Source organism: Eptesicus fuscus, chromosome 16, assembly GCF_027574615.1.
Source record: "Eptesicus fuscus isolate TK198812 chromosome 16, DD_ASM_mEF_20220401, whole genome shotgun sequence".
Classification (NCBI taxonomy): Eukaryota; Metazoa; Chordata; class Mammalia; order Chiroptera; family Vespertilionidae; genus Eptesicus; species Eptesicus fuscus.
In genome coordinates this window covers 37,130,330-37,152,787 of record NC_072488.1, presented here as the reverse complement: position 1 = coordinate 37,152,787, position 22,458 = coordinate 37,130,330, and the positions used below count along the sequence as shown (strand labels likewise).

Here is a 22,458-nt window from a genome sequence, read left to right as displayed (position 1 = left end):
GAATTTTGTATTATAACAAACTAGAGGCCCGTTGCACAATATTCGTGCAAGAACAGGCCTTCTTTCCCTTGGCTTCACTCCCCGCCACCTGGGAGCCGGCAAGTCCCCGCTCCCAGCCCACCTGGGAGCCAGCAAGTCCTCGCTTCTGTCCGAAGCACTGCTCCTGTAGCTTCCTCTGCTACCCCCACTCCCCCTCATAGCAGGCGTCCTGACCACTCCACGCCTGCATATGCAAATTAACCTGCCATCTTTGTTGGGTTAATCTGCATACTCACTCTGATTGGCTGTGGTCGTAGCAGAAGTACAATCAAGTCACATGTTTGTCTATTATTGGGTAAGATACTGTATGCTGAAAATAACTTCTGGATTAAAATCTTGAAATTAAATATATATTATTTCCATGGAATATAGGAATTAACTTGCATTTTGTAATAAAGACAACCAGTTGAAATGTTCTGCTTTTCAAACTAACAACATTTATTTTTTGCTTTACTACTTACTGATCATTTATCATGTGCCAGACCTAGAGTATAGACAGTTTGTAATCATTATCTCTATCATTAACAACAGCCCTGAAAGATAATATTGTTATCCATGTTTAATTGATATAGATATTGAAACTCAAATATGTTAATTAATTGGCCCAAGGTTATGAGTCCAGTAACTGGCGGTACTGGAACTCAAATCCAAATCTCTTTGATTTCAAACTCAGTATATTATTTACTCTGTGCCAAATTGTTTCCTGAGGCGTAGATATTTATTTTCAGAAATGAGACAGTTTCAGGCCTTATAGAGCAACTATCTTATTCCATTTTTTTCTAGTTTAATTTTTTCTACAATATTTTGTTTTATCTTGTACCTGTGTCTTTCTTGTTTATTTGCTTTACTCCCTAGTTACAGAAGAAAGGAAACCAGCTGAAGTTCTCATTGTCGAGGGACAACAGTATGCTGTTGTTGGGTGAGTGACACATTTTTCTTTATTAGTTGAGTAAATTATTTTAAACATAGGTCTTCTAGTTCCCACCTGGTGTGAGTTGGAAATTTTAAATTAACAATTTAAAACCCTCCAAAGAGCCCTGGCCAGGTAGCTCAGTTGGTTAATACACCAAGGTTTCGGGTTCAATCCACAGTCCTAGTATATAAAAGAAGCAACCAATGAATGCATAAGTAAGTGGAACAACAAATCGTTGTTTCTCTCTCTCTCTCCCACCCTCCCTCTCTTCCTCCTTTCTCTTTTCCTCAAATCAATGAAAGAAAAAACTTCCAAATAATTTAAAGTTCTCTTTTCAACTTCTGATATATCCTGCTAATGAGCTATTGACTTTCTCATCTTTGAAGAATCTTTTGTGACTGTCAATGTAAGAAATGTCCAGTCCTGTAGAGAATTTTTATGAGTTTATTTGAGCCAAACTGATGACATATGCCAGGAAGCAAAATCTCAAATGCTCTAGAGAATAACAGTTTTGCATCTTCTTTTATGTATTTGAAATTAAGGAGGGAGGGGAAGAAAGATCACATGGAGGTGGGAGAAAGCAAGGTGGGGATGGGATTACAGGACAATTAACAAGATTATGTGCTCTCTTTAGTGTGGTTAGACTTATTTCAAAGGTGTATTAACCTAGATGCACAGAAACAATGGATGGGGCTTGCTCAATGCAAAGATAAATCTTTATTAAAAATTTATAGGACTGGAGCGCGACCACCCACCATAACCTGTCTAGTTGGGAATTTATGATTAGATCACCCTGTGAGATTACTTTCCAAAGCAGTGGTCAACAACCAGTGGTCCGTGAGGTCTGAAAGATTGGCGACCACTGTTCCAAAGAACCCCCTTTTGTTTTTGTTTGTTTTTAATATATTTTTATTTTTATTTTTTAAATATGTTTTATTGATTTTTTACAGAGAGGAAGGGAGAGGGATAGAAAGCTAGAAACATCGATGAGAGAGAAACATCGACCAGCTGCCTGCTGCACACCCCCTACCGGGGATGTGCCCGCAACCAACGTACATGCCCTTGACCGGAATCGAACCTGGGACCCCTCAGTCCGAAGGCCGACGCTCTATCCACTGAGCCAAACCGGTCTTGGCTTTAATATATTTTTATTGATTTCAGAGAGGAAGGGAGAGGGAGGCAGAGAGATAGAAACATCATGATGAGAGAGAATCATTGATCGGCTGCCTCCTGCACACCATCTACTGGGGATTAAGCCTACAACTTGGGCATGTGCCCTTGATTGGAATCGAACCCAGTACCCTTTAGTCTGCAGGCCGATGCTTTATGCACTGAGCCAAACCAGCTATGCCCCTTTTGTTTTTTATCCACATGACTTACCAATAAACATCTTAGGAGTTAAGTTGCTCTTAGAAGCCACAGTTTCTCTTTGATCTCATTAAGAAAATCTGGACTAGGTTCCCGTCATTAATTCAACAGTTATGACTGAGGATCTACTACATAATCAGAAACACTGGGTAATCTTTTTGTCAGTGTTTCTGAATTGGCCAAAAAATGGGATACCTGCTTTATAGAAGAGAATTAGGATGTCATACAGAGAGTCTTGTGCCCACAGCACAAAATTTAAGGAGGTATTCATTCTCAATGTCATGCAAGTACTGACCCTGCAATTGCATGGCCCTGAAATTGAGTGCCTCCTTAATTTTGCATCCTAGGAATCTCTCTCCCCAGCCCAATGAGTTCTTACTATGCTGTGCTTGTAGGTTAAACACTTAATTTAGCAGTTACCAAGATCATTGTTGATTTTTATGTTTTGACTGCCTACTGAATCATCTTTATTTTCTTATAGAACTGTATTGTTGTTGATAAGAATTATCCTTGAATATTGCCAGTGTGTGGATAATATCCCATCTGTTACTACTGACATGCTTACTCGTCTGTCAGATTTATTGAAGGTGGGTATGATTTTACTCTGTTATGGAAACATAGTTGGTAGAAGTAATTCTTTAGGGTGTGACCTATCTTCCAACTCTAAGACATTTCAAGTTTAAGTTATCTTTAACACATTAATTTTATGACATTTTTTTGTGATTAAATCACATGTAACTGGAAGAAGGCCACCTGCTTCTTTCTCACTCTACACTTAGTGATTCCTCATTACACCCATAGAGTTGTTAATGACATTGGAGACAGGAGATGATTTGTTCGTTAGGTGCTGAACATGACTGAGGCCACTTAGGTCAAAAAACCTGGACTGGTTTCAAATGTGCATGGAAGGAATTCACTGAACTTTACAAAATTCATCTCACTAAGGTTAGCGATTTTTCTTAAATCATTCTTTCAGAACCATTGATGTAAAATAAAAATGTAGTGATAATTTTATTCAGTTGTTTCATATTAACAGATATTTTTAACTGCTAACATGAAGAAAAGGTTTCATTTTTTTCAAATGTCTAATCTATCAATTAATTTGGTCCCAAAATAGAGTTATCATATTGTAGTCCAGAAAGATTTTGTTACCCTTTTGAAAATAGGACTATCCAGTAAGAATAACTGAGGAAAATGACTGAATTAGTTCTGTGAATGCAAATTAAAGGATAATTTCTGAACAATTGATTTTTAGAATTTCTTAACGGGTTTTTTTTTTTTTTTTTTTTTACCAGACAGTAAATATTATCATTTAGGAACACCCTTACCCACCCTTTTTTTGTCATTACATAAATAGATCCTACTTGCTCCTACTAGAAAATTCATTTGGTCAATGAATGAGAGGAAAGAGAAATGCATATTTTTAGAACATTGCCAACATATGAAGAATAATTTTTAATAAATTGTTGGACTTTTCTCTCTCCTTCCTTTGTTAGTACTTCAATTCAAGAAGTTGTCAGTTAGTTCTTGGAGCTGGTGCACTGCAAGTTGTTGGACTAAAAACAATAACTACAAAAAATTTGGGTATGTATTCTTGAATTTAATTCACGACTGAGGTGTTATAATTATGCTACTGTACTCATCGTGTTTTTAGTAGATGTTCTTGTGGCTCTGACCAAAGGCTTTAAAAGTAGCAAGGGCTACTTCCCTTTTTCATGTATTACCATAATTGAAAAATTAATTTCTGAGGAATTTCCACTTTAGCAAGTATGTTATTTGGAAGTTGCACCACTGTGGAAAGTGTTAAGATGCTTTATGTATAAAGTACTTTGGGGTGAAAGATATCACTATCAGGAGAGAATCAGTTGTGCCACCAGCTTCCTCATGCCAGAAATACAACTTGAGTCCATTTGGAAAATCAGCATGTTCATTGCACTATTCAGTACCAAATATGTTGCTTTCTGCTACAATATTCTTCATTTATGAAATAAATTGGGGTCTGTGTAAAATTCATTGATGTTTTTTACTTAATTTGATATGTACTTAAACTAAACTAATATCCTTTTTTGTTTCTCCATGATATGTCTACCACTTGGATCTTCAGCTCTTTCTTCACGCTGTTTGCAGTTAATTGTGCACTACATTCCTGTGATCCGGGCTCATTTTGAAGCTCGGCTGCAGCCTAAGCAATACAGCATGCTTAGGCATTTTGATCATATCACTAAGGTACTTTTTCATATATTTTCTATTGGAGTTTCATAAATTTAATTCGTGATTGTTAAGTATTTCTCTAGATGTATCCCAAGGGCTTTGAAATGTACTGTTATTTCTCATTACAGGATTACCATGACCACATAGCTGAAATATCAGCTAAGCTGGTAGCGATAATGGATAGCTTATTTGACAAGCTGTTATCTAAGGTAATGATTTATATAAATTATTTGGCTTTGCTTAAAGGCATTGTGACTTTTAATAGTTGTCTTAACAAATCAAATTCTTCAGGATTTAGAAAAAAAAAACCTCAATAAAATCTTCAGATTGCCCAAATAATTGATATTCTTATTGCCCAAATAATTCATCTTCTAAGGAGTCCAAGAGGAGGGAGGGATGATTTCAAAGATGAAAGAAACCCTGAACAGAGGTAATTTTGTATTAGTTGCATTGACAAATACGTTCCTTCTTCAAAAACAGGTTTTAGTCTGAAAGCCTTCCAGGACAAAATTTAGAGAACAGAGATCAAAATAGAGAAGAAAGTAATGTGTGATAAAATGTGTTAATTTAAAAATGTGTAGTCTGAGGTGCTCTATTATTTTCCTCATAGGTAATCAGTTTCAATGTTTGTTTCTTGTTTGCTTCCCATTCCCTATGGGATATTAAAGGAAGCAATATTTTCCAAAGGATTCTCAATTATACTGGGAGGGTATATTCAGAAAAATGTCAATCAGCCCCAGTCACTTTTGCCCTATCTGTCACTCTTTCCTTTCCGAACTAAGTTTTCAAACATGTATCTTGGGAGAAAGCAGAAATTTTATAACTTGAAAATTTGAAGGTTTACTTATACTTTGGCCCAAGAGCATTGTTTAGAGTAAGCTTATACAGCAAGGCACTTTGATATGCTTTTCCTTCTACTTGCATTCTTCAGGTATGTATTTCTAAAAACTAAGGACACTTTCTTATATAACCACTTTACTATATCACACCTGACAAAATTAACAATAATTTCTTTTTTTTTAAAATATTTTATTGATTTTTACAGAGAGGAAAGGAGAGGGATAGAGAGTTAGAAACATTGATGAGAGAGAAACATCCATCAGCTGCCTCCTGCACACCTCCCTACTGGGGATGTGCCCGCAACCAAGGTACATGCCCCTGACCGGAATCGAACCCAGGTCCCTTCAGTCCGCAGGCCAACGCTCCATCCACTGAGCCAAGCCAGTTAGGGCAACAATAATTTCTTAATATCCTCTAATACTTATTTCTATTTGAATCTTATCAATTGTACAAAATTTTTTTCACAATAACTTGTTTGAACAAAGACTTCTACATGTCTACATATTGCATGTAGTTATTATGTCTCTTAAGTCTTTTATAAACTTCCAATGCCCATTTCCCATATTTTATGTCTTTTTTTAATGTCAAAAATGTGCCCAGACTATTCTGATTTAGTGTTTGCTCTACTACCTTCCCCATTGATGACTTCTGTTACCCTGACATGTTGTGTTCTCCCCTTATTAACAAGTGTCTTTTTGCCCCCCCCCCTGTCATATATACTTTTTATTCCAGGAGTCACCCAGTAGTTTGGCCCTATTTTTAATTTATACTAAAATAACCTTTAGTGGTTAGTTTCGGTTAGCCTCTCACTTTTTAGCTTTTCATTTTCTTATTTGAAAATTTAATTTTGGGGGAAAAGGATAACCAAATGTGGAAAAAAGGGGCCACATGCTGACCTGACAAGCTCAGGGAAGGCCTGCATGGCAGTCTGGCAAACTCAAAGACCTAAAGTAACCACAAAGGATGGTCTGAAATTCAACTTTAACTAAAAGCAGTTATGGTGGGTAGTTACATCCTAGGTCGGTATCTTGACTGACAAGGTCAACCTTTACCTTAACTGAGCCTATCTGTCTTTTTGCATCTATGATAACATCCTTGAAATGTCTGGGTAACTTGTAAGTTCCTTTTTTCTGGACCCCTTGGGGCACAACCTAATGTGCTGGGCGCCAGGACAGAGACCATAAATCCCTTCATTGTTATTGTTATCGTGTTAATTGTTGGCTGTTAACTATCCTGCACCCACCTAAGTATGTGTATCATTTTACTTTTTATCCAATCCCAGGCCCCCCCCCCCCCCCTTTGCTTTCTCCTGCCTCTAATCTATCACCAATGGATTTCATGTAACCCACCTACTTGATTGCAATGCATAAAAATAGATGAGAAACCGACATTCTCTGGAGCATTATCACAGTCCGTTGAGATATTGCTTCGCGGCAAATAAACTCAAAAATTTTTTACGGGTTTGAATGTTTTTACGTTAACCAAAATAATATAATATAGGCTGATTCAAAGAAGCTAAGTAAGTAAGGGCCCATTGCTTGGCTAGAATGAAACATTGACACCTAATTATGCTACTGGCTAGACTAATGTCCTAGCCTTGATTCTTTCATTCATTCATTTATTCAGTTAAATGGTGTTAGGTAACAGGGATACACAAGGGTGAAGAAGCCTTCTACCTTATACTCAAATAATAAATATTTATAATTTTAGATACTAGGTATTTACCTAGTGGGAAAAGTACATCAACAACTATAATAGCAGATAGAAGATATAAAGTGTCATATATAAAGAATCAATTTAGTGCTATTGGAGCTTTTAATGCTTTGGAGAAAATATATTGCCAGCTAGGGAAGGAAGCCTGGGAAAGCTTTATGGATGAGGCATGCATATAAGGTTTGCTTTTAAAGGTAGATATAATTATGGCAAATGAAGTGAGGTGTGGAGATACTCTGAAGTAACATCATGAAAACACATGTTGGTAAGAAATCATAAGAAGAAAGTTTAATGTCATGGTTTTAGAGTCAGATAGACCTAAGTTCAAGTTACATGTTTATCACATATTAGCCTTTGAAGAACCTTGGGCAAATTATTAATCTTAAGCCTCAGTTTCTGTCTCTAAATGGGGATTATAATAGGGTTTCATAAAGTTGTAGTGAGGATTAATGAGATAGTATATGTGAAGCACTTTTCTTTTATCATGTGTCTGACTATAGCAAGTTTCAGTAAATGTTGACTGCTAATGCTTTAGTTGTTAATAAAGATAAGCAATGCCATTGCTTGTATTAAGGCGGGTGAACAGAGGATGGGAGATGTGTTGGAAAGATAGAGAACTTAATTAATGAAAAGTTAAGCAATTTAAGTCATGCTTATAGAGGTATAGTTTACATTCAGTAAAATTCACTCTAAGTATACATTGAGTGGCCAGATTATTATGATCTCTGAACGCATAATAATCTGGCCACTCAGTGTATTTGTATCTCAAATGGGTACCAAAAGTATTCTAGACTTTTGCTGGAGATCAATCACCTATATGACCTGAGCTTTCTATCAGCCAGTGCAAAGGGGAAAACTGATCAGGTGCACGATTTATAGTATCTTTGATATCAAATAGATGAGGTACTCAAGAGAAGTACACTGAGTGGCCAGATTATTATGCGTTCAGAGATCATAATAATCTGGTCATTCAGTGTATAGTTTGATAATTTTAACAAATGTATACAGTAGTGGAACTGCCACTGTCGAGATATAAAGCAGTTCCATTACTGTTAAACATTCCCTTAGGCACTTTTGTAGTCAGTCCTCTCCCCACATCCCAAAACCTTGACAACCACTTATCTGATTTCCATCTGTATAGTTTTACCTTTTCCAGAATGTCCTATAAATGGAATTACAGAAAATATAGCTTATTGTCCCAGGCTCCTTTCATTTAACATAATGCTTTTGAAATGCATGGATGTTACAGCACATGTTAGTAGAGGTTTGTTCCTTTTTATGGTAAAGTAGCATCCATTGTATGGATGTTCCACTATTTGTTTATCCATTCATCAGTTGATAGACCTTTGGCATGTCTCTAGTTTTTGGCTCTTGTGAATAATGTTGCTATAAACATTCATGTGCAAATCTTTGTGTGGGCGTGTGTTTTCATTTCTTTTGTATAAATACTTTGGAATAGATTGATGGTTGTATAGAAATGTAAAATGTTATAACTGTAAAAACCTGCCAAATTATTTTCCAAAGTGGCTAATTATACCATTCTGTCTTCCTTCTTGTGATGTATAAGAGTTCCAGGTGCTCTTTATCTTCACCAGCACTTTTTATTGTTTGTCAATTTTTTTAATGTTAGTCCTCTGGTTGGTGTGTGTGGAGCACTATCTCATTGTGGTGTTAATTTACATTCTGAATAATATGTTGAACATCTTTTCATATGTCAGTTTGCCATCCATATCTTTTCTTTTGGTAAAGTGTTCAAATTGTTTGCTTATTTTAAAAAATTGGGACAGTCCCCCTCTGTAGCATGCCCACGCCTTTCTTTCTCAGGCATGCTTTTCTTCTTAAGTTCTAAGAGCCCCCACAAGACTTGCAAACAGGGGAGTAATGGGCAGCAGCAGCAGTTCGTCCTGAGCTGAACCTGTCTCCAAGGTCCCCTTTCCTCTGACTTGGCAGTGAGCCAATAGCAGCCACACCTGGACTCACCTCTATCACTGTGACTTTCATTTTTCAGTGAGCCATGGCGGCCCCACTGAGGCTCTCTCATGTTGCTTCTCTTATCCTAAGCCCTTTCTTGTTTCACTATCCCCAGCTTTAATAAATGTACTCTATAAATAAATAAATAAATAAATAAATAAATAAATAAATAATAAATAGGTTTTTAAATCTTGTTGAGTTATATGCCCTGGATACAAATCCTTTATTAAATATGTGTTTGTAAGTATTTTCTCCCAGTCCATGGCTTAGCTTTTCATTTTCTTAAGTGTCTTACAAAGCAGTTTTTACTTTTGATGAACTTCAGTTTATCATTTTTTTCTTTTATTGTTCATGTTTCTTGTGTCCTAAGAAATTTTGTATAACCTAAGTTACTAAGATATTTTCTAGTGTTTTCTTCCAGAAGTTTTATTGTTTTAGGTTTTACATATGTATGTGGTCCATTTCTAGTTGATTTTTGTATAAATGGTTGGCCCTTGAACAATGTGGGGATTAGGGACACCCACCCGCTGCAGTTAGAAATTCGCAGGTAACTTTAGACTCTGCAAAACCTTAACTACAGTTGGCTCTCTGCATCTGCAGATTTCCAACCCTGTATCAAAAGGCTGACCCTTGAACAAACCAGGATTTTAAAAATCTGTGAATAAGTACACCTTCTCAGTTAACACCTGTGTTGTTTAAGGCAGCGGTCGCCAACCTTTCAGACCTCACGGACCACCAGTGGTCGACAGCCGCTGGTTTAAGGGACAACTGTAGTGCAAAGTATAAGTCAAAGTTTTGTTTTTTTCACGTCTAACACCTTTTCTTGAAAATATTATCTTTTTATTGAAACCTTTGTTAAAAATCAGTAGACTTACCTTTGTGTCAATTTACAACATTTTGGACTCTCTTCTGTTCCATTGATCTATATGTCTGTCTGAACATTGATCTATATGTCTGTACTGTAACATTATTCTGAGTCTTGAAACCAGGTCATGTGAGTCCTTAGAGGTGAAGCCTTCTCTGCTCCAACCCCTCCTCCAGGGGTAGCCAACCTCTGCATTGATTGGTGTAGGATCCTGGGCTTAAGGTGTTTTCCTTCCTTCCCTCTGGAACAGGCATGTTTTGTTTCTAATCCTCACACAGAGACTCCAGGGATGACAGTTTGGAGCCTTTTCTCAGAGACTTGAGTTTTTTGCTTTGTATAAGAAGAGGGTTCAAGGAAGTAGGTGGCATTTGTTACTTTTCCCTAGTGGTACCTCTTCCTGCTTGCATGTATCTCTCTCTGGTCTCCTGTCCTGACCCCAGTGTTGCTGGTAAGCACCTACTGAAGACCCTTGTGCATGAGTGCAAACTCTCCTGTGGTAGGGTCCTCATTTACTCTATGCTAGTCCACATTTGGCCTTTGAGAATTTGTTAAAATGTTTGTGGTTTTCTTATCTGCTTCTATGTTGATTACCTCTTATTCCTGTGCTCTGCCCAAAATGAGACAGTCCCATCTCCTTAGAGGGCCTTGTCACTCTTTGGAATTAGTTCTTTGGTTTCCGTGACCTCTGTTCTCTGATGAGTTTAAGAAGTTATTTATAAATTATTCCAGTTTTTTTCTTGTGGTTAGGGTAGTAGCAGCATGCTCTTGCAGCTTTCTAAATTTTAAACAGAAGCAAAACTCCAAAGTTTATAAACTAATGAATCACACAATCGCATTTTAGAAGTATTAATCAGATTGCAGAATGGCTTTGAGGTATGTACTCTATTTGAAATACTTTCACTTAATTTTTTTAAGAAGTTTAAATTTTACTTTTCAATTACAGTTTACATTCAACATTATTTTGTATTAGTTTCAGGTTTACAGTGTAGTGGTTAGACAATCATATACTTGACAAAGTTCTTCTCCCAATATTTCCAGTACCCTCCTGGCATCATTCATAGTTATTACAATATTATTGACTATATTCCTTATGCTGTACTTTATATCCCCGTGACTATTTTGTAACTACCAATTTACTTCTTAATCCCTTCATCTCTTTTACTCTGTCTCCCAGCCTCCCTCTCATCTGGCAACCATCAGCCCGCTCTCTGTTTCACTTTTACTTAATTTTTTTTTTTTCCTTTGAAGACTCGGCAGTCCTGGTGTGCTGCTTAGGAAGCCATCTCTGCGACCATCAAAATGTCCTTTACCCATGTTCCTGTATCATGCAATGTCTGCTTTCTGGAACACCAACTAACTTTTAGACAGTCAGCTCCCCAAAGGGACTTTTCTCTAATTCATCTTTGTATACTCCAGTTAGCAGAGTATCTGACCCTTTCATTCAAGCATACACATACACACACATATGCACACACATACCATACATACACATAAATAGCCATGTACTTACACATAAACATGTCTTTCCTTAACCTTAGGGTAAATATCCTATATAATAAAAGCCTAATATGCTAAGTGTCCGGTTGTCTGGTCGGTCGTTCAACCAATCAAAACATAATATGCTAAGGCCACTCAGCTGCTCGCTATGATGTGCACTGACCACCAGGGGGCCGACGCTCCGACCTGTAGGTTACCTTGCTGCTGGGGTCCTGCTGATCAGGACTGAGCGAGACAGGCTGGACATACCCTGGAGCCCTCCTGAGGTCTCTCCCTGGCTGGCCAACCTCCTCTGTCCCTCCCTGGCCCCAGTCATGCACTGGTGGGGTCCCTTGGCCTGGCCTGCGTCCTCTTGCAATCCGGGATCCCTTGGGGGATGTTGGAGAGCCGGTTTTGGCCTAATCCCACAGGTCAGGCCAAGGTACCCCATTGGTGCACGGATTTGTGCACTGGGCCTGTAGTGATTATTATATTGACCTACCTACGAAAGAAATAGAACATTTTAATTCTACCAGAGTTATATTAATTTCAGATATGATCATGTTGACATATTCTTAAAATCATGTTTTAAAAATAATCTGTTCATTTGAAGGGCCCACTTTAGTGCTTCATCATTATATATTGAGACAGATTAGTAGCTAACATTTTTTGAGTATTACTTTGTATCAAAGCACTGTTTTGTCTTCTTATGGACCATCTTCTAAAATCCTCACAGCAAGCCCTTTGAGATGTAGAGAAATGAGGGAACTTGCCCAATGTCACATAGCTAACAACTGGAAGAACTGGGATTTGAACCCAAGCAGGCCATCTTAAGGACGGTAGCCTGTGTTCTTAGTCACAAGGTTATGTGTCTTTCTCAAAGTAGATTAGGATATTTAATGAAGAGTTCTTGAGATTTGCAGGAGTAGATCAGATCACAGTTGAAGTGTGAGCTTAAGCACTATATTAGTTAGATGTGTAGGGGCAGAAAACCTTTGTCTGTGGGGACATTAACATAATTTTCTTTATTTTTCCCTGCCAGTATGAGGTGAAAGCTCCTGTTCCTTCTGCCTGTTTCAGGAATATTTGTAAGCAAATGACAAAAATGCATGAAGCTATAATTGACCTCCTTCCAGAAGAGCAAACACAAGTGAGTAGTAATTCCTAAAACTACTTTTTATATAGAATATCCTATATAATAAAAGCCTAATATGCTAAGTGTCTGGTCATCCAGTCATCCGTTCAACCAATCAAAGCATAATATGCTAATGATATGCTAAGACCCCTCAACTGCTCGCTGTGACATGCACTGACCACCAGGGGGCAGACAGTCAACTGGTCAACCAGTCACAATGACGTGCACTGACCACCAGGGGGGCAGATGCTCTGACCGGTAAGTTAGCTTGCTGCTGGGGTCTGGCCGATTGGGACTGAGCGAGACAGGCAGGACATGCCCTAGAGCCCTCCCAAGGTCCCTCCCTGACCCTGATTGTGCACTGGTGTGGTCCCTCGGCCTGGCCTGTGCCCTCTCGAAATCCGGGACCCCTCAGGGGATGTCGGAGAGCCGGTTTTGGCCCAGCCCCACAGGCCAGGCCGAGGGACCCTACTGGTGCACGAATTTGTGCACCGGGCCTCTAGTATAATATGCATGTAGAATTAGAGTGTTCTACATTCTTTTGGCACAATTAAGCTTAGTTCATATTCTAATATTTTTTTAAGTTGTTGTATTGACTTATGGAATATGGATAAAAATTTCTGATTTCAAAGTGCCCCTTACTCTAAGTCAAAGCAGTAATAGCTTTGCTATATGGTTAGCAATTCTAAAAAACACATTTTCCATTTGTCCATTGAGTATTAGAGATCCCAGATTCTGTTTACACTACTCATTTCATTATTTTCTTAAAAATCAGAATTGTCATTTATCAACAAATATGAATTATAGTACTAACCCAAATTGGATAGGGGAGGAATTAGTGGTAGAGTTAATAATCAGATGGCACATAAAGTAAATTAGTATGTCTTATTAATATTTATTAAATCAGCATAAATGATCTATAATAGGCACAAACCAGGAAAAAGCAAAATGTGTAGTTTTTAGCACCTTTCACCTATGCAGTATCCACCTACTATCCCTACTGTCTTCATCTACAGAAATATCACAGAGTTCTCTCATTTTATTTTTTTAAATAAGAGAAAGTTTATTTAGAAAGTCACAGAGGTAGAAAAAGTGAGGCGTAGAAGAAATTGGCTCAGGAAACAAGTTACAGAGGCAAAAGAAGGGCCCTTGGCGCTTAGGAGAAAGAGAGGCAAGAGAAATGCACCTGGGGGAAGGGGCCAGGGAAAGGCACTGGCTTGAGAGAGCCACTCTCTTCACTCTTCAGTGACATTCCGACTTCCCATTTCCCTTGGTTCCCTTTCAATACTTCAAAGGTTCCAGTATTCTTTTTTTTTTTTTTTCAGTCTTTTTACCCATCTTAGCTTAGCTTATTCCCTCTATACCAGATAGTTATAGGATGATAGTGTTATAATACAATCCTAGTTGTTGTATGACTGGGATATAAACTTAACTTTCACTGGGATTTTTGCTATTTAGACAAGTTTGTTATTTCAATTTGTCTAATTGGTTCAATGCATGGAAATGGTATTTGGAGCAAAGGTAGCTTTCTTACTTACTCTTGCCTACTCTTGCTCCTGCAGTCTCCTTTCCCATGCCACTTCAGGCTTCCATCTTACATACTATCACCATTCATGCTTCCCTAACTTTTCATTAATCATACTGACCTCATGATTTGGGGCTGAGGATTGAAGAGGATCCATAAGATATGGAACAACTACTAGGGTCTCTTTTTCTTTCTCATTTCTCCTTAGCCAAGCCATCCTTTCCATTCCACATATAAGATCCCCTACCTCTGACTTTCTGACCAACTTGATTTGTCATCTGAGTTCTAATTTTAGTGCAAGGCTTAACCAGGTCAGGGAGCTGGGCATACAGGTATCTCATGTGTTTTTATCTACATCATAATTTAAAGGGAACTCTTGTCAAAGCTGAGCAAAAACGATAGATTTTATGTCAGTATTATTACTTGAATATCAGTAATTCCACAAAACATTTTCCATAGATTAATTGTATGTAATTTCAGGTCAGGTATTTCCCAAAGAATTATTGGGCCATTGCATTAAAAAGTGTGCCTGCAGGAGCAATAAAATACTTTCAGGTAATTTTACAAGGTTGGAAGGATAAAGGTGTCCTTGCCTCCACTGTTAAGGCTTTTTTATTTTCTCTGTCGAGTTCGTAGTTAATATTTTACAGAATTCTCTATTTCTTTTTATTCTTTTTATCCGTCAGTGATATATGCTATTTACATATCTCAGAGGACTTCTTCTAAGGGGCAGAAAGGCATTATTAATAAGTCATATTATGAAAAGAAATAGTACTGAAAAGGGGAAAAAGAGCCTTTATCCAGCTAAGGGCAAAAACTTATACTGAACTAGCAATAAAATATTTTCAAGGGAGCATTTTAAAGATATATGCCAAAATAAAGGCTAAATTTTTTTTTTCTGATTTGATATTGATAACTCCTGATACTTTTGTCTTCTATTTCAGTAGAGCTTTAAGAAACTTAAGTTTTATTTCTTTTCCAGATGTTATTTTTAAGAATTAATGCAAGTTACAAACTCCACTTGAAAAAGCAGTTGTCTCATTTAAATGTGATAAATGATGGAGGACCTCAAAATGGGTATGTTTTCAAAATATTTTTACTATTCCCCTATCAAATTGTTAGGTTGGTTTTATTCATTATGTTGTCCTTTTCTACTATAATTATGCTGGAGCCGAAAAATTATAAAATCAGCAACCTTTTGCTTTTTTCCTCTCTGTGGAGATGATATATATCTATATCTATCTATCTCCGTTAAGTGTTTTTATAAATGGTCAATTACTTAACTGACCTTATATGTCTGTTTGGAAGCAGTGTGGGTTTGTAGCACCTGTTTAGATTACCCAATAGCCTTCCCCTATCCAGACAGGACTCAAAGCCCTACTTTGTAGCCATGTCATCATGAGAAAGTTAATTAACCCTTGTGCCTTATTTATAAAATGAGGATAAAGTCTGCCTAATTCCTTCATAGAGTTACAAAAAAGTGTGAATACGTACTTACTTTTTTTTAGGGTACATACTTACAAGTGGATCAGAGCAAATGTACATTTCCACTCTACTAGGTATTGCCAGAATGTTCTGCCAAATGGTTGTACCAAGCTTACACTCCCACCATTTCTCTCTCTATACCCTGCCAACATTTGCTGTTAGGATTTTTTGTTGCCAGTATGATGGAAGACAATGATATTTTATTTTGATTTGCATTTTCTAATGCTTGTTATATTTTCATATATTTATTAGTCATTCAGAGGTCCTCATCTTGTGATTTTTCCTGTTCACATTTTTTTCTTGATTTTAGATTTTTCCATATACCCTCAACCTAATCCTTTGTTGGTTATGTATGCTGCAAATGTCTGGTTTTATGTTCTTTATCAGTTTTTTAGTTTATATGTAAACATTTTCAATACACTTTCTCATATAGACTAAAAATAGTGTTTATTAAACATAGCAGTATTTTAAAATGTAGACTTACATTAATTTTGTTTAATTTTAATGTAGCGATATTGCCTTAGAAAAGCTGTTTTTTTTAACTATTGCTGTCAATTTCCATTGTACTTACCATATTATCACAAGTATAATTTGAATTTTTTATAGATATTAAAGCACCCTAAATTAGATTAATTTCAAACAAAAAATATGGTCCTTAGTAAATTCTGACATATGATAAAAGGTGAAACATTAAGTGCTTAAGGTATTTATAAATTAGAATATAGTGCAAATATTAAGGGTACTTGAATACCTTTGCCCCAAGGTAGTAGTAGTTCAGCAATCCAGAACTTAGGTGTTCGTTAAAATATTAAAGCCGGACTCCCTCCTGTCTTTTACAAACTGCTAAATCAAAGTCTCCAATTTGTTTTTCTATGGGCCACATCTTTCAAAATATAATCAGACCTGCCCTATTTTTTATGTATGGAGCTTTGATATTTGTGTTTAACTGTTCTTGCCAGGAGTATTTTTTTTTCAGGGATAGGCATTGTGAGTTCAGTGTAATTCTCTTTTCATCAAGTGTTGTTGTATTGATTATCAGTACTGTGATTTTATTAGTCATATACATGTATACCCTAGTGCAGTGGTCGGCAAATCGGCGCGCGAGCCACATGCGGCTCTTTGGCCCCTTGTGTGTGGCTCGGCGTTAGAACCACTTCTTCAAGATAGACTCGCCCAGGCAGAAAACCGACTTCTGCGCATGGGCCATGAAGTTTCAATCGCACTGTACGTGCACGCCCGCACGTGGTATTTTGTGGAACAGCCACACTCAAGGGGCCAAAGAGCCGCATGTGGCTCGCGAGCCGGTTTGCCGACCACTGCCCTAGTGGCAACTGATCAAAAAACAGTTTAACTTGTTTTCTCTATTTTATTTCATTGTTTTAAGACAAATCTATTGGGCAGAATTATGAAATGGAGTCCAACCTACATTGGTTTATTCTTTTTAAAGACATTTATTGTTGAAATAGAACATATGATAGCAGGAATCCTGCTAAGATATATTGACATTTGGCCCCTAGGAAATCTGAATTTTAAGTAACAGTTGAGCAACTAGGATAGGACTTTTGACTCTGAGCATTGCTACTTTATTTTAATAGAAAGTGTGAGATTAAAAATAATTTTCTCTCCAATGTTTAGGTTGGTCACAGCAGATGTAGCTTTTTACACTGGAAATCTTCAAGCCTTAAAAGGCCTTAAAGATTTGGACCTAAATATGGCTGAGATCTGGGAACAGAAGAGGTGATGACATACTGGAAAACTGGGTAGCCTGACCATGGGATGTGTGTGTTTAAGAAAATATGGATGCCTGTGATTCAAGAACTGAACCTGGAACCCAAGTGAACTGGGGTAGGGAAGGGGGAAAAGTATCAGTGTTGGGAAACTGGGATTCAGTGGGATCCACAAGGAATGCCAATTTTACGCTTCCTTCAGTGAAGAATAACTGATCAGGTGTCTATATTTTTCATTCTCTCTGGAAACAGACTCAGGTTTCTTTGGACCAAATCCAAAAGAACACATAGCTGTAACACAGCTGTAGTTGACTAGAATGCTCTGTATACTTTATATTAAAAAATGCTTTGCATTTCTTCCAGTGCAATGAAATTCATATGGTGTCCCACCTTTATTTAATGATGGTACAATTTAAAATATTAAAATCTTAGTCAATCTCTGTAGAAAGTTTTCTCTATGAAAGTAAAACTGTTTGAAAATTATTTTTTTACAGATCTTTCTATAAAAAAATAAACATCTTTTGATCGCTTGGATTTAGGAATTCAATTTTTTTTTCAGTGACCAAGTTTTAGGCTTTGTGTGCCGCATATTTAATCTTTCTACCACCACTGGGTGAAGCCTTCCAGAATAGTCTAAATACTTGAAAGGATGATCACAATAATAAGGTGTTAGCATTTATTTATGCAGCTAATTTAAATACTTTTGAGAAGTGGTATATGAACGCCTGAAGTTTAATAGTTGTATTTTTATAAAAAATACGAAGGGTTTTTGTTTTTGTTTTTTTTTTTGCCTTTTTATTTCAAGCAGAGGTAAGAATACATTTTTATATATTCTGCCTACTTATTTTCATTTTAACATTTAATATGTGGAGTGTGGCTCCCTGGGATTCTTGTTTTTAAGTTACTTTCGATGTGTATATGAACAAAGACCAGGGAGAAATAGAAAATATAAGCTGCTGTGTTGGAGCCAGAAATACAAGGTGATAAGTAAGTTATTTAAAGACTTTTTTTTTTTTTAATCCTCACCTGAGGATGTTCATTGATTTTAAAGAGAGAAAGGGAAAGAGTTGTGTGTTTGTGGGAGGGGGGAGGGAGACATAAATTGGTTGCTTCTCATTCACGCCCCAACTGGGTACTGAACCTGCAATCTAGATATGTGCCCTGTCTGGGAATTGGACCTGCAACCTTTCAGTGTACGCGATGATGCTCCAACCAACTGAGCCACACCAGCCAGGGTCAGACCTTATAATAGTTACCTTCAAAATAGAATCAGCAGCACGCTACAAATGAAAGTGCCTGTGTCTCACCTCACACCAGGAATCTTGCCTAACCCTAGAGTGCCTAACTTGTAGTGATTATGTACAATGAAATAGTTTTATTTTGTGCTCTTTCATCTCCTAAAAGGAAAGCCTGTTTTCTTTCCTATCATTACAGAGGTATGTCATTGGTTCTTAACTGTCTGTCTAAAATAAAGCTGTAAACAATTACCAGACTTTAAAAGACTTTTTTAATAGTATACAGTAAACTTTAAACAAGCAGCCTACTGAAAAAATAAGTATGGGAGAACTGGAAAATGTAATTTATTCTTAGAATAAAGCAACAAATTATACTACTAGTAGACCTGATTTGAAAGGTTATTCAAGAACATTTTTCAGTGACAAGCAAGCTTCAAGGAAAGGGAACTTTTAAAAAAGTTATACCCCCACCCATTATACTAGAGAACAAGGACGTGAAAGAAATGCCCTACCTCTACCCACCCCAGCTCTTTCAGCTGGGAAAAGAAACACCACTTTGTTTCAATAAATGGAGAGTCTGTGGAAAGCATGGCAGGCACCCCAGTTTTAGAACTAAATGAAAGGTACTAATAAATACCTTCAAATTTAATTCCTATGGAAATAATGATGTGGTTAAGATTCTTAGAAATGCAAAAACTTGATTTTTTAGGTAACTGGCCAGTGAGTATAAATATTCCAAGAATAAAGCTTCCAACTGATTAAGTAACTATTTAGCCAGAGTATACCATTTTTCTTCACCATTTCATGAAGTTAACATTGAAAAGTATAAGTGTACACATGTATTGCTTCACAGCTTTATTTTTGAAATCACAAGCAATTCAAAGTGACCATCACTGAGGCCTCTGTTAAAAGATTTCCCAGCAGAGCTGCCCCAGTTTTAAGATTAAACAATATTGCACTTTAAGATGAACTTCCAGGATCCTCTTCCAAGAAGAAAAGTATTGCTTCCATCTGTGCTTTTCTTAGACTAAAATAAAAGCATACTGCAGAAAACTCTACTTTAAAAATTAACACTGCAGGTACAGTAAACACAGTAAAAGTACCTGCCTACTATAGAATGCTAGAGAACATTTTCTTGTAAGAAACTAGCCCATGATTAGTATAAAGTGTATACAGTATTTTTTCATTTCAGTGGTCCAAGATACGAAGGTTCCCGGATACAATCTTGTTCTCTAATACTGCTCCAGGTGGGATGTCAATTCGGTCACCATGATTTGCAATGATGATAACTGTTCCCTAAGTGACAGGGAAAACAAAAAGCAAGAGTGTACTTGCAACTGAAGCTGAAATGCAATTGATTTTTCTTACAATTATCAAGTTTATGTAGAACTCTACTGATAATGGAGTAACTATAAACAATATTAAATTTGAAAAACAACATGTTAAGGAAAACTGTAATGTGTCCTCCGTATCAATCCTGGCAGTAGTTCTAGATTCCTCAAATCATCAGAGGTGGTACCAGGAGTGAGAAGTGGACCCAGTGCCACAACATGACTGGCCCTTAAAAAGAACTACTTGCAAAAAAAAAAAAAAAAAAAAAGAACTACTTGCAAAGCCATCAGCATTAAAGAAACTAAAGGGTGCTTAGTTTTTATTTACATAACAGTTCAGAGTTTTTATTAAGAATAGTTTACAGATAAAGTTTTCATATCTTAAGTGAAACTGTTTCAATGAGGCAATATCAACAATAAAGTTCTCTGTGGTTGTATATATGTAGATATATCTCATACACACATATATTTGTGTTTTTTTAAATCTTTAAGTAACTGAAATCTAGTTATGGGATTAAAAAAATACTTGATTAGAAAAAGCTATTGTATCTTTGGTTCTGAGTTTTAATACTTATACCCATAGTCCTTCTTACGCTAGTCTGGAATGATGGTTATAAAAGTACCCAAGTACTAAGTAATGTGAATGACTATTGTTTATAATAGTTGATGACAATAGATTAGTTTAATTGGAATAGATTATACTCAGTATAAATGAAGTTCTCACTTTTCTACTTTCATTTAGATTCAAATAGTCATCTTTAGTGAATTAATGCTAATTTAATAGTGATTCTATTTTAAAGGTTATCCTATTTCAATAAAATAGTGCCAGCCCAATTATTTATTAGTTTGCTTTCCATTTGAATGCTGTATTCCACAAAATTCCTATATACAACTATTATGATTGTATTTTAATTATGCTGTATATCAATGGAAGACACTGTTAATACTAAATACTGTAGTAAGCTATTTCATTTTTAAAATGTATATATTATAAATATCTGGTACAGACGAGGAAGTATTCCTTAAAATAAAGGTAAATTTAGGACTAGTAAATGAAACCTGTTTGTAAAGCTGTAAGATCTATAATTTTCATAACAACACACCTTTAATGAAACATTTTTGCCAAATGTTACATCTCCTGAAACTGTGAGGTGATCCAATTCAAGCATATCTGGTATACTTTCGAATCTCCTTAGATAATCCTGAACCTGAAAGAAAAATAGGAATATATAAATTGTTTCAAAAATGGGTTAAGGGTTAAAATAACAAAATAGTTTAATGAAACATTCTGTTTATGGCCAAGTTTAGGCCTTCTATTGGAATAACCTATTTGTTAAGCACTCGCTATGCTAGATCCTGTGCAGGAGAGACCAGGGGACAGAACATTGTCCCTACCATCAAACAGTTTACAATACAGCTGAGCAGATCAGACATCCCATATAATAAAAGCCTACTATGCAAATTGTTCCCTTGGGCGGTCGTTCTACTGGGAGTTCAACCGCTTGCTATGATGTGCACTGACCACCAGGGGGCAGCGCAGAACATGGCGGGCGACGAAAGCAGGACTGCAGCAGGATGGTGGAGCAGATGAGCAGGCGGAGCCAGGCCAAGGTAGGTTCGAGCGGGCGCCCAATCATCCCGCAGACGGTGACCAGCGGAGGCGGCGGGGGGGTTGGGGGGGGGGAGGTGGTGCCACTGCCTGGCTCCCAGGTACTGAGGGAGCCGGGCAGGGCCTGGCGCTGACTGATCACCCCGCAGGCAGGATGGTGGAGCAGGTGAGGGGGCGGTGCCAGGCCAAGGCGGGGTGCCAGGCAGGGCTGTGGGGCTGTGAGCACAAGCTGGGGCTTCAAGGCTGAGAGTGCAAGCTGAGGCCCAATCTCTACAGGCCACCCTGAGGGACCCCACCCACGCACAAATTCGTGCAATGGGCCTCTAGTTAGAAAAATAAAAAGATAACCAGCTAACATGCTAAGGGCCAGATAAGTAGTTCAGATAATCTGAAGTTGGAAAAAGAGATCATGGTCTGAAGCAAACTAGACTGGAGCTGGGCTTTAGGGATGGGTAGGATTCAGAAATGGAAGAGCAACTGCACAAATTATCCTTATAAATCATCACTGTCTTTGCTTCCTATTTTCTTATAGGCACTAGAAATTGTCCTATAGTGCCGTATTTCCTATTTTGCTGAGAAAAACAGAAGCAATCAGGAAATTTACACTTCTACCACCACTGCTACCGCCACCATCACCCTTTTTTTTGCCCCCTCATCCATTACTCTGTCCCTCCTAATATTGAGGTTGGACTGTTTCTACTCCAACTTAAGACCAGCCCTTCTTATGGCCTGTTCAAGAATACTGTCCAGCAATTCTCCTTTCCCCTTCTTCAGTGGTTTTTCCCTCTTGATTGCATTAATTCACATCAATGTATAGACACGTTATAAAGTCTCCCATCTTTATAAATCAAAACAACCTCTCGTCATATCTCCAATTTCCCTTCTTCTAGTTTCTTTTAAATCCATTCCAGTCAGCCTCCGAAACCTCTATACTGATCAATCTAATGGTAAATTCTCATTCATCTTACTTGATTCAGAAGTAGCATTTGACAAAGATGATCACTCTTTTCTTCAT

General features: G+C 37.2%; 2 protein-coding genes across 10 annotated transcripts in view; one reads left to right on the top strand and one right to left on the bottom strand.

The window, feature by feature from the left end:
* Nucleotides 1-17,645, top strand: part of VPS54 (VPS54 subunit of GARP complex) — a 112,487-nt gene extending 94,842 nt beyond the window's left edge. For 4 of the 6 annotated variants that reach the window (XM_054727858.1, XM_054727859.1, XM_054727860.1 and 1 more), the window contains 8 exons: nucleotides 895-958; nucleotides 2,802-2,907; nucleotides 3,817-3,904; nucleotides 4,425-4,546; nucleotides 4,660-4,740; nucleotides 12,439-12,546; nucleotides 15,039-15,133; nucleotides 17,177-17,645. In XM_054727858.1, the coding sequence (XP_054583833.1) occupies nucleotides 895-958; nucleotides 2,802-2,907; nucleotides 3,817-3,904; nucleotides 4,425-4,546; nucleotides 4,660-4,740; nucleotides 12,439-12,546; nucleotides 15,039-15,133; nucleotides 17,177-17,282 (770 nt within the window). In that variant the 3' untranslated portion in view covers nucleotides 17,283-17,645. Of the gene's footprint in view, nucleotides 1-894; nucleotides 959-2,801; nucleotides 2,908-3,164; nucleotides 3,266-3,816; nucleotides 3,905-4,424; nucleotides 4,547-4,659; nucleotides 4,741-4,907; nucleotides 4,962-12,438; nucleotides 12,547-15,038; nucleotides 15,134-17,176 lie in introns of those variants that run through there. The other 2 variants (XM_054727861.1, XR_008558451.1) reach the window with 2 other exon arrangements.
* Nucleotides 17,646-18,752: 1,107 nt separating this feature from the next.
* The window catches only part of UGP2 (UDP-glucose pyrophosphorylase 2), a 46,451-nt gene continuing 42,745 nt past the window's right edge, over nucleotides 18,753-22,458 (bottom strand). For all 4 annotated transcript variants that reach the window (XM_028154522.2, XM_008147552.3, XM_054727863.1 and 1 more), the window contains 2 exons: nucleotides 20,938-21,042; nucleotides 18,753-19,799 (listed from right to left, as the gene is read on the bottom strand). In XM_028154522.2, coding sequence (XP_028010323.1) covers nucleotides 19,692-19,799; nucleotides 20,938-21,042 — 213 coding nt within the window. In that variant the 3' untranslated portion in view covers nucleotides 18,753-19,691. The remainder of the gene's footprint in view (nucleotides 19,800-20,937; nucleotides 21,043-22,458) is intronic.